The following is a 15,171-nucleotide window of genomic DNA, read 5'->3' as shown; positions in this document are numbered from 1 at the left end:
TATCTGCATGATCATTGAAAACAAGTAAAAACAGAAAAGAAGCATGAGTGGCTGTTAAATGCCTGAATTAAATACATTTAAAACAGTTCCCCAACTTTTATGGCTTTGTGGACTGGTGCGGGGAGGGGACAGAGGGGATGGTTCTGTGTGAGCGGCAGGCAAGTGCATGATGAATCCTCCATTTGCGCAAGTGGCGGGCACGTGCAATCATCACTCACGCAAATGGAGCAGTTGTGCACACACTTGCCCACTGCTCATGCAAGGGGGGGATGCACATGCACTTGCCTGCTGCTTTGGGTGGGCCTGGTTTTGAACAGCTAGCCTGGTAGTGGGCCATGGCCCAGAGGTTGGTGACCCCTGATTTAAAAAGACCCAATTGTCCTATTCTAGTGGTCTATTCAAATGGGAAGGCACTGCAAGGTAGAATGTCAAACATGAAAAATAATGGAATGATACAGACACTTGATTCACAGTCAAGACTAAGCTTTGACTCACTCAATTAAATTCTGGATTAGCATTATGTATCAATGCAGGCAAGATTGCATGAAGTGATGTCTCCATTAAAAATAGTCTCTATGAAGAACAGTGAAATGTTGGCTCCCAAAGAACAAATGCCTTATGTAAAAAATAATAATGGAAGAATAAAAGAAAAACAATCAAAAGTCTATAATATATTCTCATTTCTTTATAAAGTGCATTTGTTTACACAGCAACAAACAGATTCCTGAATAAAATAATAGATACAAATTTAGACTGAAGCTTATGAACTAATCACTATTTCTTGGCCAAAATATCTCACTGAACTATTATGATTATAAAATATTAAGGAGAGTATTATGATATGTCTCGAGATTTTGGAGGAAGGGAAAGATATTCATTAAAATTAATAAATTCTAGTACTTTAATAAAGAATTTATGTTTTTGCAAATCAGATTTTTGTTTTCTATTTTCATGTTCTTTTGTATTCTCTAGTTGACAATATGTTTAAAAGTTTTGTTAGTATAAAAGGTTTTTTTGTCAGATGAACAGGAGCAAATGTTGCACTATTTATGCAAGACAGTACTAATGCTGATTTGTGCATTAACTTTTGTTCACCAATCTGTGGTGTGTTCAGACTGCATTTCTTTTATATGACTTTCCAATGTACCTCCCATTAGAGACATTGAAACAACTGCAAATGGACCACATAGAGGAAATTCTTAGAATTGTCCCAATGTATCTGGGAAGTACCAAGGGATGAAGAACTTGTCTTTTATCTTTCATGAAATTTACACTGATTATAAGGAAATCAATGGTAATCATAATGGGTTATTTATTTATGCCTTTTGTAGCTTCGGATGACATATACAATTTCTTTGTACCTTTCCTTTTAACAAAATATCCATCATTTCTATCTCTTCTTGGGCACACACCTTATGCACACTTTCCATGAGTTTCATTTTATCTTTTCCAGTGAAATCTATCTTTTCTGTCAAATGTTATCTTTTCATCAGCCTACCAATTTATGCTTGACATTTTTATTACTTTGTCATGTCTTTATAAACCCATCGAATAATTCTACCAATTCCTTATAGCTCGTTTTCTCATTCTACCCTGCGTCCTTGACATCAATGCTTTCCAAAAGTCTTACATTTCCTGTTAGCCATTAAAATTGTGATTAGCTTTTATAGCCACCCCATGGTATTTCATTCATTCCCAGTAACATTTATTTGGAAGAAGTCCCCTTTAACTCTACGATGCATTTATAAGATTGTCCCATTAATTTATTCCTCAGGCATTTTAATCAACTCCTCCAATTCCTAAATTTCTTCCTCAAAGGCCTGATGCCAACCTAGGTGACTTACGTTCCGTGATCTCCTCCATCCTACCATTCATCCCAATTCTTACTTCCAATTGCTATTATTTTCTCAATATCAATATTTCTCAATATCAATTATTTTCTCAATACTTCTTTCCCAGAAGAACTGCTTTTGATTCTAAGAGATCCCTTGGCATTTGATGCATTTTGTCATTTGGTACTGTTAGTAACCTCCACTTTCTCTTTCAACTCACCTTAGTCTACTACTCCCTTTTCCTCTAAGTAATTGTGTTAATTCCATACCAGCCATTTATCATTCAGCCTTATTCTTCCACTATTTTGCTCAGCAGCCATAGCTCTGTACTCTGCTCTGGGTCCAAATCCTTATTAGGCCTCCATGGTGACTGTCATTCCATTGTTAGTGCTCTGCCCAATCCCAAGTGTCTCATGGCCACAAAGTGTGCCTATTGTTGCCTCCCATTTGGAATATCCATTTTCTTGTTCACATTGGGCAACAACACATATCATTATAATCTAAATACTATTATTTCACTCTCAAATTACTGCCTGTTTTTTCCCAGTAGGTTTCTACTTTGTCATCACATTGACAAGATCCCTTCCTCCATCGGGTGTTTTCATCATTCATTTGCCATTCCTCCCAAACCCTTACTCTTAGGCTTCATTTCAGATAATAGGTCTTTGGTATGAACACTGACCCCTGCATTCTGGATACCCTCATCACACTCTTCTGAGGACATCATCCCCACCCTTAGTGCAGTCCTTGGTATTTATTCTTTGAAGTTTTCCATTTTTTCGGTTTTGCATGCAAATACACACACACACACACACACACACACACAGAGAGAGAGAGAGAGAGAGAGAGAGAGAGAGAGAGAGAGAGAGAGAGAGAGAGAGAGAGAGAGAGAGACTCTGACTGACTAACTGACTCTATCTGGTACTCTTCTGAGTTTTTGAATTCAATCGACAAATCTCAAGGTTCAATAACACACGGCTGACCTGCCTTCCCTTTCTTCTGCAGTGCAGTTCTGACGATTTTTTTTTTTAAAAAAAGAAAGTCCGTTTATGACTATTGTCATTCAGCTGCGACCCTCTTACTTTCAAGAATAATTCCGGACAGGCTAATCTTACTTTCAAATGGCCATTCCGTTTTCTGTCATTTCTGTTAAAATATCCCAGTGGGGCAGGTGGGGAGGGAGACAATAGATGTTTTTTTTTTAAAAAAAAAAGCAGCCAGACAAATCGAACATCTGGCTACATCTTTACGCCATCAGGCATTCCCCCTATCGCGACAAAGAAAGGAAAGTAGGCGAGCTCCTATCGCCGCGAACAAACAGATGAAAACAGCGCGACAAATAAAGAAATAAATACCCAGTTCTCTTCCCGTCTCTCTCTGCCCTCCCACAGACGTTAATCTAAGGGAAATAGAGAGGCTAAAAGAGGAAGCGGGAATCGCAGGAGTCCAGAAGCGCTTGCTTGCTGCAGGCTGATCGCATCTCTCCTCAGCCGTGAGAACGGAACCCCAATTCTTAAACCCAGAGAGCCCCTAGATTTTGGAGCAAAGAACAAAGTGTTAATTAAAGCCAGGCGGAGAAAATGGCCATTGTTCCCCTTTGTGGAAAAGCGGCACTTTGAAAGCGGAGATCTGTGATTCCCCCCCCCCCCCCTACGGAGCGCCAGATCATTGAAACCTGCTTCGTGGTGGCGAACCGGTCGCTCTCGAGGCTGCGACAGAGGGCTCTACTCAAAACAGCCAAGACCAAAGGCGGGAGGATTTTTTTTTGGGTGAGGGGTGGAAAGAGGAGGTGGGGGAGAGTAAGAGATCAATGCCTGCGCTGCCTCAATCCTCGCCTCTCCTCGTCTCCCCACTACCCCCCCCCCGCGCGCGCGCGCTCCCCTTCTCTTGTTCAGCCTCTGAGGTTCGCTTGCACCCGGCCACACAGCGGTGAGGGAACTGACTCTGGAAAAACCTCTCAGACGTGGAGGTGGGGGGAAGAGAGAGAGAGAAAGAGAGGGGCTTTTGGTGTCGGGAGGGAAAAACGTGCTTAGGGTTGAGTAGCTGTGACGTGTAAAATCGCACCGCGGCAGGCTCCACTTGAGCCGGAGCCTGAGAGGGAGAAGCTTACCTCACGCGCTCGCGCAAAAGCTTTCCTCATAGCACCCCCCCTCCCGCGCCCGCGCGCGCGATTGGGCGCCCCCGAAGAGAGCTCGCGCATAGTTGCGCTTCAAGCCCGCGCTGGCTGCTGTAACGGGAGAGAGAAGGGGGGAAGGCAGTGATTCCTGGGAGCGCGCCAAGGCGCGCCCACCCATCATTGGGAAGAGAGCGAGAAAGCATGGCGCGCGCGCGCGTACACACACACACACACGCACACGCACACACCACACATACAACAGACCCAGAAACACATCCACGAAGACCCACTGGAGAGGAAGCCGAGCGCCCGGGCGCACGCCAAAGCGCACTCACACATTCCCAGCAGTTCTATTTTTCTCTCACGCACGCACGCACGCACACACACACACACACCCGCAGGCACTCACTCACATACAAACTCGGGCACGCAAGCACTCACCCGCACACATAGAGATAACAGTAACTCTCTTCCCGCGCTTCACCCAGACCTTCGTCACTCTCTCTTCTTTCGACGGAGTCTTGCTTCTTCCCTTCGAAACAGCTATTCGCCATCCTTGACCAAGGAGAAAGAAAAAGAAGAAAGAAAGAAAGAGCGGGCGAGATATTCATTTTCCCCATCCTCAGTCGCGGTTCTTCCCTCAGGTATTTGAGAGCCGGAGGAGGAAAAAGAAGAAGCAGAAGAAAAAGAAGAGAGAAGGGAGGCGAAGAGAGGAAAGGGAATAAGCGGTCTTATCACAGCCAAGACCCAAAGCCCGCCAACAAATCTGCAGTAGGGCAAGTGGATCTTTTTGAGTTCGCCTGGTTTCTCTGCTGTAGGGTTCTGACTGTTTTCAAGTAAAACAAAACAAATGAGCTGCTGTTAAAAAAAAAAAAAAGTCCGTTTTATCCCTTTCCTTTCCCCCCCCCCCTCCTGCAGTGTCCGTCCCCCATCTTAATCCGGTTTGGGTTTTTTCCCCCTCCCTCACTCACTTTATTTTTGGTTGGATTTTATAGATCTGGAAGAAAAGCTTTGGCCGGAACCGAGTGCCTCTAAATCCCCCCCCCCTCCGCCTCCAACAGCATTTTCATTTTTATCCCGCCGCCACCTCTCTCTTCTGCTTTGATTTTGAATGCCAGCTGAGGAAAATGGGCAACGATGCTTCCGCCAGAAGGGGAATGTCTCCGTGCTTCTTTTTGGGACATGTGCTTGTGGTGCTAGGATCTTCTTAGAGATATAGCTGCCTGCTTTCGGAGTGGAAGGTAAGGGTCGTGCGGGAAATGGGAAGGTGGTAGGGGCAGTTAGGCTAGAGTGGTGGGGTGGGAAGCTTAGCCTGCTTTTTGCTTGGGAAGCAAGGCAAGGTGAGGTAATAGGACCTGACACACAATCCTTAACCCGAAAAAATTCTTCATTGAGTGTTACCCTGCTATCAAAAGTTAGAAAACTCTCCTTGGCAGGTAGACAAGTAATCAGAATGGATAGCACAGCTGCAAGAAGAATCTTGCCTCCATGGAAAGGTCTGTGAATGGAGGTGGTGATTTCAATGAAAGAAGAGGAGGAAGGGGATGCTTAGGTTAATGGGAAGTTTCAGGGAGTATGTGGCTCTTCCTTAGTGGAACCAATCTATGGAGTGATGGCGCCGTCTAGGTTTGATTAAACTAGTATCACCTGGGGTGGGGGCAAAAGAGAGAGAGAAGCAGTTGCTTTTCAGTGGAAGAAACTGAATTCCCATGGATTTTGGGTCCTCCGGAATCAGGCTTTTTAAAACAGCTTTCTCCTTTCCCCGTTCCATGATCTGAATCGTATGAGACTCTTGCTTCTGAAATGACTGAGAGCTTATCGTTGGCATTTGCTGAATCAGTCCCCCAAATATTATGTTCTGCTGTATTTGGTGTATTTAAAAGATTGCCCCTGTGTAAATGATGGAGAATTGTCTTTTTCCTGATCAAACAGGAAAGCCAAAATGATAACCATTGGACTATAAGATTCTTAACAGAACATAGCAGTGGAAGCTCTTGCTGTTTTTAAGAAATAATTTTCCTGAGGTCTCTTCCTGCAGTTCCTCAGATTTTTATTAAATGTCTAAATAAGGCCAACACACTTACTACACATTCTGAAATAGATGTCCTTTATTAATGGAATTCCTAAAGTTATGTTTTTAATCCCACATTGTTTTTCAGTGCAAGACCTTTGCAAATAATAACAGGGCTGCAGTGCTCACAAAGTGCTCCAGCAACGTTTGTAGAGCATCATATGCAGGATTTGCTCATAAGCAAGTTCCTTCTCATCCTTTCAGCCTCATTTTGCAAAGAAGCCATTTGTTGCTTATAATGCTCAGCAAACAGAAAAGGGTTTGTCATTTCTTGGGAAAGCTTATTTTCCACAATACATACTGCTCCCTGTCCTATTATTTTTCTTCAGTAATTTACAGATTTAAAGAAAAACAAAGTCATTTGATTTCCTCCTATTCATGTTTAGAGTTTGTGGTTTATAATCTGGGAAGCTCAAAATCTCTTGATTTGTTCAGCATTACGCAATTGGGGAAGAGAGATGCCTGCCTGGTTATTCAGAGTGGAGATAAAAAAAGCTGGAAAGAATAAGAGGAATTAATATAAAAAATTATTAACTGTATATATGTTGTTGATACATAAATAATAGAAAAAGTGCTAACTAATTCATTTAAAAATATAAATTGACATCACAGAGAATTGGTCACCATTAACTAAAGAAATAAGCAACTTCACAAATATGACTGTTGGAAATATCTTCTCTCACACATGGTTTTTCTTAAATATATTTGCAACTCATTTCCTTTAGAAAGAGATACATAGAAATTGCAGCTACTGTGAGGATTAAATACATGTGCTATTTCCAGGATAGAATTGATAACAGAGAAGAGATGGCAGTATTACCTAACATACATTTTTAAAAAGCATCAATGTGGGTCTGTTTAAAAGGAAAGTTGTATTTCAAGAAAGCAAGTAGCCCCTTTAATTTCTAGTGAAAATTGACTCCACATATTCCACATGGAGTGAATTTCAGAGACATTTCAGTATTCAGAGTACTGTAGCTTGCTCCTACTGATAGATGGAAGAAAGTTTGCCCCCCCCCAAATAAATAATGATTTATTCAGATTTTTTTTTAAAAAAATGTTAATTTAATTTACTTAATCTACTATTCTAGTGATAACCATATAGAAAATATTGCTCCAAGTATAGGAAAGAGTAAATTGTGCATTTTTAAAATTATGACAGTGATTTGAAATAATTGTTCAAACTGACAATAACAGTAGAAAAGATGCTGAATAACAATAGTTGCTCTAATTTTTCTCCTTATTGCATGAAAATATTGTATAGAAGAGCTATATAAAATAATTTCTCTATTGTAATCTATCTGATAAAGTTTGTAATTAAAATAATCAGGACTTTCCAACTTGTACAAAACAAAAAGATACCTTTGTGATAATAATATAACAAATGTTATTTTTTAAGTCTGGAAAAGCAGATTAGTCAGCCAAATTGACCACGTGGTGGCACTATTCACACAGCATCCAACAATTTCTTGAATTAAAATAATATATTTAAAACTATTTTTAAGGGAGAAATTACATATATATTCTAAATAGAATCCTGAAAATATCTGGCTGCAATTTTAGAAGACATTGGAGTTTCATGAAGCATTTGACCTGCATTCTTGATTTCCTCTCCTCTTCTGCAGGCCAAATGACATAGGATGAAGGCTGTTCGTAATTTGCTGATTTATATATTTTCCACCTATCTCCTGGTTATGTTTGGATTTAATGCTGCCCAAGACTTCTGGTGTTCAACGCTGGTGAAGGGGGTCATTTATGGATCGTATTCTCTAAGCGAAATGTTTCCCAAAAACTTTACCAACTGCACATGGACGCTGGAAAACCCAGATCCAACCAAATATAGTATTTACCTGAAATTTTCCAAAAAGGACTTTACTTGCTCTAACTTTTCCTTGCTGGCTTACCAATTTGATCATTTTTCACATGAAAAAATTAAGGATCTCTTAAAGAATAATCATTCTATAATGCAGCTGTGTGATTCCAAGAGTGCTTTTGTATTTCTGCAATATGATAAGAATTTCATTCAGATACGTCGGGTCTACCCCTTTGATTTCATAGGATTATACAAAAAGGAAGATGATAAAAAGTCTTTCTTTGAATTTTTGGTTTTGAACAAGGTGAGCCCAAGCCAGTTTGGTTGCCATGTATTATGCACTTGGCTGGAGAGCTGCTTGAAATCTGAGAATGGGAGAACCGAATCCTGTGGGATCATGTATACAAAATGCACCTGCCCTCAGCATTTAGGAGAAGAAGGGGGAAATGACCATTCCATGGTGTTGCTCAATAATGTCATATTGCCACTGAATGAGCAGACAGAAGGCTGTCTCACCCAGGAACTGCAGACCACCCAGATCTGCAATCTCACACGAGAAGCCAAGCGGCCACCAAAGGAAGGTAGGTGCTCTTCAAAAGGGCTCTATTGTCCCACTGCCCTTTTGTGTAATAAATTTAAATGATGTATAAGTCAAACTGAGTTGCACTCCACACCAGTTGCTGCATAAAAGGATTTCTGAAGGTCTGCAGTTGGTCATTCTTTGGATTCCTTCTAAGAGTGAGGATCTAATTTTGTTCATTTAATGTAATATGTAATATTAATCTAGCTAAGGCTTTCCTTCTCTATTAAAATTAGGATTTATGATTTTATTTTCCAGTAAACATAGAACTATGCTGACAGGTTGGTTATCAAGTTGCTTGCCTTTTTTACTGCAAGAGACTTTACACACGTGGTTATTCACCAGTGACCTTTGTTGTAGTTTGCAAGGAAGGTATTTCCAAAGTCATGTGGCAATCTTAATAATAAATAATATTGAAAGTTTAAAAATCCAAATAGACTAGGATAGCAGAAGTTGAATGGGTAATCTTGACTCCCAATTGGTTAGACATCATTGATTTAAGATTAGCAAAAAAAAAAAAAAAGAAGAAGAAGTTAAAAGAGGGTGACTTTTAAGACCTCCCTTGGGATTTACTGAGATTAAGAAACATCTATTAAATGGTAAATGGTAAATATCCGGTAATCCTCAATATAATAGCTAGTGACCACATTTAAACATATTTAACATCTTCTAGTCTATAAAACTGGAAGATCGTTTGCTCCTATCCCAGACAGGAAAAGTTCCAGAAGAAACATTATGTTCTCAATATGGCAAAATATATGGCAAAATGGAGATTGTCTTCTAGTAAGTTGGATCATAGCCTATTTGTTTAATAAAGAGGATGGTGGAGGCTTTTGAGATAATAATAATAATAAAGCTTTCTAGATGCTATTCATTTAGAGATTCATTTGATTACCTATATCCTTTAACATGCCTTCCTGGCCCACTTATGAACAGGTACAAAAAAAGAAGATGTGGACAATTTCTCAGAGAAATGAAAGAGTGAAATGTTAGCAATGACCAGTGGAAACATTTAAATGTGGAAATTTGCTGAGATAAGTGATGTCAATAACATTACCATTCTAAATGACTTAGTACATAGGTTTATGAATAGAGATTTATTGAACAAATGAGAAAAGTATTTTTTTTTTTTGTAAAAGAATACATGGATGCCTGGAATCAAGGAAAGAGAGAACAAAAACAAGAGATTGAAGAAGGTGGGGAACACAGAGAGAATTTTCTATCTTATCCAGCCCTAGCTCCCTGTGCTAAAGAAGGTTGCATTTTCATGCAGGAAATGTTTTCCTTCCCCCTGGTTTCTACATGGTCACAAAGCTCTCTGTCTGTGGGGAAGCAGAGCCAAGCTACTGGTCTCTGTAATAGAAGTTGCCTTTGTAAAGGAATGCAAAATTGACACGTTGTTCTGTGAGGATTTTCTTTAAGGGCAGCCAAGGCTGAGTGGTGTGGGAGAAAAAAAAATAAAGCTGCTCAAACTGCAGAGGTGCCAAAGATACTTTTCGGGTTGGGCACAGCAGGAGAGTGACTCGGTTATAGCCAAGCTAAAGGACAATGCAGGTTGAGAGGAACAAAATGGGTGCATAGAGTCAATTTATCAATGAGCAAAACTTAATTTCTAGCAGGTCAATATTTTATATAGTCTACAGCAAGGGGAAAGAGTCTAGATTTTAAACTATTCATTTATTTTTTTTCTGTAAACACCCCTTGGAAACCCTTCTAAGAGCAGGGATAGTATTTAACATCTTTTAACATGAATTAATCTCCCTTAGAATAGGGGGAAAAATTCTCCCATATTGTGAAGCTTGAAGATAACTTGTAAGACAGTTAAACCACAGAAAGTGAGATGTGAGAATATATTAGCATCTTTAATTGTTTTGGGGAACAGTTGTGGGATTTAACCCATTCCTGATGGCAACGGGAAAAGCAATCTTATTTTTATCCGCCTTACTCCTCAGAGATCAGGTTGTTGCTTTTTTTATAGAAAAGCAGCAGCTGGCAGACCAGTTGGCTGTTTACCACAACTGGAGATAGGTGGATGGATGGGTGGGTGGATGGATGGATGGATTTATATTAGTTTGCCGATTATTCTTGTGATAAATGGATAAAGTTAGTCCTATGTTTGATGGAGATTGATTAATAGGCAGCTTTGATTGGATTTAGTTCATAATTGGTCTTATTTGGAAATAGCCACAATTGAAGCTTTTAAGAACGTTACCCTGATTGTAAGAAACACCCAAACACTGAAAAGGGAACCTGGAATCTCACCCAGTACTAAAGGCAGAACTAAAGGATTGCACCTTCCATATGGTGGTTTCAAATGTTCTAAAGTCACATCAAAAGTCTGATATTGTTTTACACATTGTGAATGTATTCATGGTAAATTATTGAGTTTTCATGTTTGAGAATGAGGCAGTAGAATTTCCTTCTAAGTAAAATAGGTTTAAAATAATGTGTATGGGAATGTAAGTATTTGTACACAGAAGATAGCTTATTTGGTATAAGCTATAGAAAGTGTTTTAGATTAGACTGATTGCTATCACACTTTGGCAAATTGCATTTGATTTCTCCCAGAGAGCTTTATGTAGAAGAATCATTCCTTAACTGTGAAGGCCACACAACAAAATTATGTGTGTGCCTTTTTGATTGCTCACTTTGAGGAAGAATTAAATTTTAATTGGGAAGAATCCCCCCTTTTGAATATACTTCTCTCAGCAAAATACTTAGGAAAAGAAGATGTACATGTAATTTTGCCAAATACATGTTATTTCTACTTTATTATTTTTTATCTCTATCCTGGTAAAGGTTAGGTACCCTTTTAAATAGTGCAAGTGAAAAAGTAGATTTTCATAATTCAGTTTTTTGTATGTTTGAATAGCTTATCCATACTACTGCAATACATGCAAATTATTTTTTAAGTAATAAAAGTTTTAATGCCATGAACATTCATTATATACAGTTTATTGCATAAAGTTTTCAATAGAATAAGAACTATATAATGACATTTTTGCTTAGAAATAATAATACTGACATATGATTAGATTTGTGAAAGTATCTGTAGGTAACCTTTACTCTGGAAATGAAATATTCCCCGTTGCAATCATGCTGTGTATTTTGAAAACTGTGCCAGAAGTCCCACAAAGCTCCAGATTTTGGAGGTTTGCAGGGTGATCAGATGGTTCATCCTTCTGATCAGATATTCTATTTATAAAAACATTTAAATGGATATTACTTCTGATTATTGATTCAGTGATATAATGCTCAAAGCATCATAAAATTTTCTCATAAGAGCTGGTAGTTGTATTCTGCAGTGATCTTAGATAGCTTAGAAAGAATCTTCTGCATTTAAAAAGGATGCAAAAGAAGAAAGATCTTAAAGGATGAAGCTCTGAAAGAAAAAAGGCATTGTAACTCAGCAAAAAATGCAAAAGCAGATGAGTAACTTGTGTATGTAACTAGGGATGGAGAATGGAGGAGAATTTTTGCTTCTTCACATGAATTGATAGAACAGATGAAAATAAAGTGATTCAGTATTCTGTGCTCCATGTGCTTGAACAGTTATAATAATTGATTCAGTATCTAGCTAAACTAGTTTTCAAAACTTGTAGACAAAATGGGCACCAACCTGAATCATTTAAAAAAGAGATTAGTATCTTGATGGAGATGAAGGATGCCAGTGGTTGTTACACTCAAGGCTAGCTATTCAGGGGAACTGAGTAGTTGTGATTAGGGTTACTGTTGTGCATGTCCTGCTTACAGACTTCTGATCAGCATCTCAGTGGAGATATAATGTTGGCTTGACATGATTTTGATTATTATCCGTTAAGGTAAAATATTCATTGGATTAACTGCATTGCCTGAAAAGTCTGGAATGCAGTTCATAACTGTTTTAATCATTCATTTTTATCAATGAGTTGAGCTTTTAAAAGGAGCTAAGGAGCTAACTTCATAAGAATTCTGGTATGTAGGCTTTGGGTGACAAAACCTAGGAAATGATTGGTAATCTGTTCAATAATATGTTCTTTAGTGCCTATGTTTGTTTATTTAAGGATATCTTTAAGAGGAAATCTGCAAAATTGCTTACCAAATTCATAAAAATTCACAGCTGTTTTGAGTTTCACGTGAATAGAAAGAAGAGGTATAAATCAGATATATAATAGATAAATAATAGACCATTAACATCCATTAAACAACTTAATAACTAATAAAATTCAAATAGTAGGACTGTAACCAACTAAATACAATTAGATCAATCATGCATTTAATCAGTCCATCAAGAAGCCCTATGTAAATCCATAGGTGTCTTGGGGCTCAAAAGCATGAGCCTAATGTGTCTCAAATGGTTAATAAGTTCCATAATGCTGGCACCATCACTGAAATGTTCATATTCTTTATATTATTTTCATATGAACTTGTTTGAAGATTTCAGTAACTATTCAGTTTTTGCTTCTGTTGCTTTTATATTTTGTCTACACTAAAAAAAACCAGGATGCATACTTTCTTTGGTTGACTAGAGGCATTAACTGTAGAGTATTTTAGGACACATTAGTTTACATGGTGAACAAATCTAAAGTTAATTCCTTGAGAGAATGCAAAAATGTTGCAAAAACTAAACAAGAAAATAGTGGCTTTATTCAGTTCCCAGTTTTATAACATGCACCAAAAATCTGGCATTGAATTCCTAGGGCAATTGCACATATTAAATGACATTACGGTAATCTTTTTAAAAAAATATATTGAATTTTTGAATTACTTCTATATTCTCCTGTGTTATTTTTAATATTATCAGCTGAAAATATCAGCATTGCAGTGCTCAATTTTCAGTATTAATTTGTACCAGAATGATCTGTTTAACATTTCAATATAGAGAAAGTAATTTATTCAGGGATGAGTTCTTTCTTCCAGGGGAATTAATTTTTATTAATATTATTCAGTCATACTCCATGTGCTCAATCAAATCACCCAAATTCTAAGTTGTTGTGGCTCTTTAAATCTCAAATTGAAGTTTAACTGTTCTCTGTAAGTCTATATTAATTGCAATAAAATAAAGGTCATAATATTCTACTGGGCATTATTTATATTTATTTCATTTAAAATTTAAAACAGGATGTAGAGAGTGGATTGTGCAAATTTACAAAATATGCATCACTGCATATATATTGCAGTATACTGCAATACATTAGTAATGTATATCAGTGATATACATTAGAAATATATTTACAATTAATTTTTAATTTGTAGGTATGTATTTAATCACATTTATGTAACTGCCCATCTCAGCTTGCAACTGGGTGGCATCATCATCATAATACAATATTAAAAACAATTAAAACAATCAATTTAAATTAAAAAGCAAATAAAACAAGTAAAGATCAAACAAAGCAAGTGAAAAAAGACCTTTTCAAGATGTCTTGGTGCTGCTACTGGATATGTTTGGCATGGTCATGGTTGCATTGGAAACGAGGATGTGGTAGAGGGAAAATGTGGTAATGCCTAAGAGAGATAATGCAGGATCCGATCTGGGTCATTCACCGGAATAAGAGGTTTATTCTTCCAAGCGTTTGGACTTGTGCTGGACCCATCTTCAGGAAAGTTCTCTCTAGTAGAGTATGTCTGCTATCCCTCATGAGAGAGATAATCTTTGGGATCAAAGTGATAAAAAACAAACTGGAGTTTGTGTGTGTACTTAAATATTTAATAAACTAAGTAAGAAATATTTTATCTGCTGCCAGATGCCTCCAAAATGTCAGGGTCATTTGAAGGCTAACCAGACAGATGACAAAATTTGTGCTTTTTCAACACAACCCACTATTCTTAATGTTACATTTGAAAAAAAAACAGAACCAAATATGCTGCAGAAGAAGCCAGCAAAAGAAGCAATGAATTGAGAAAGTGAAAGGCACTTGGGACTCTGGGGGGGGGGAGAGCATTCTGAAAAATCCCCTTAGTGCTTCACAATTGGATGAAGCAGTGGCTCAGATTATCAGCTGATGCTCCATTCTAACATCCCTCCCTTTCCCCTCCTGGTCATGTGACTCAAAGCAGCCTATCCAAATGCATCCTAGTCCACAGAAACACAAAGGCACAACCTCTTATTTTGAAACCAGGGAAAAAAATATAGATATGTCTTATGGCCATTGCTGGTAAAGGTTTTGGAAAGAGTTCCAGAAGCCATACTCTGTATCTTGTTAATTCTCATTTTATTCATAATAAAATGATTACATGTTGATAATTATTGGAGCTATATGCATAGTTTGATGCAAGGTTCTCTTTACAGGGAACATCACAACATTGGAACCTATAAATACAATTATGTACTGAATTCTTCCACATTTCCTTGCTTAAGCAAGTATAAGAGTTAATGAAGGTCAGAAATGCAAGTAGCAATTTAAAGTGTAATGCAATAAATATGGAATAGTAATTCATTTTTAGAGAGTAGATGCAGTGGAGTGCAGGTAAAATAATGGGTGACTGCTGTTCAGAAATTTTTCTTGATCCTACAGCATCCTCTAGAGAAGAGCAATAGGAGACTAGCTAAAATAAAGAGAAAAAAAACCTTGAACTTTCAGTGGTCCAATCCTTAATCAAATTTCTTTCTGAACAAAAAATGAATCAAGGAAAAATTGCTGAAAGAAATCATTATTGCTTTCCTTGACATTTTTTTTGTTAAAACTACTGTTCAGTCATTGAGATGAATCATTCCCCCCCCCAAAATTTGACTACTTTTGGTGAAGGAATGATTTGATCAGTGGGAATCTGCAGTTA

The 15,171-nt window shown here is 37.9% G+C and overlaps 1 protein-coding gene across 2 annotated transcripts in view; it reads left to right on the top strand.

The window, feature by feature from the left end:
* The first annotated feature begins 4,084 nt into the window (after window positions 1-4,084).
* The window catches only part of ADGRB3 (adhesion G protein-coupled receptor B3), a 509,374-nt gene continuing 498,287 nt past the window's right edge, over window positions 4,085-15,171 (top strand). For both annotated transcript variants that reach the window (XM_039346725.1, XM_039346723.1), the window contains exons 1-3: window positions 4,085-4,592; window positions 4,944-5,189; window positions 7,645-8,413. In XM_039346725.1, coding sequence (XP_039202659.1) covers window positions 7,660-8,413 — 754 coding nt within the window. In that variant the 5' untranslated portion in view covers window positions 4,085-4,592; window positions 4,944-5,189; window positions 7,645-7,659. The remainder of the gene's footprint in view (window positions 4,593-4,943; window positions 5,190-7,644; window positions 8,414-15,171) is intronic.

This window comes from Crotalus tigris, unplaced genomic scaffold (genome assembly GCF_016545835.1).
Source record: "Crotalus tigris isolate CLP2741 ecotype Arizona unplaced genomic scaffold, ASM1654583v1 scf7180000018016.4438896, whole genome shotgun sequence".
In the NCBI taxonomy this organism is placed as follows: Eukaryota; Metazoa; Chordata; class Lepidosauria; order Squamata; family Viperidae; genus Crotalus; species Crotalus tigris.
This window is presented reverse-complemented; position numbering and strand designations above follow the sequence as displayed.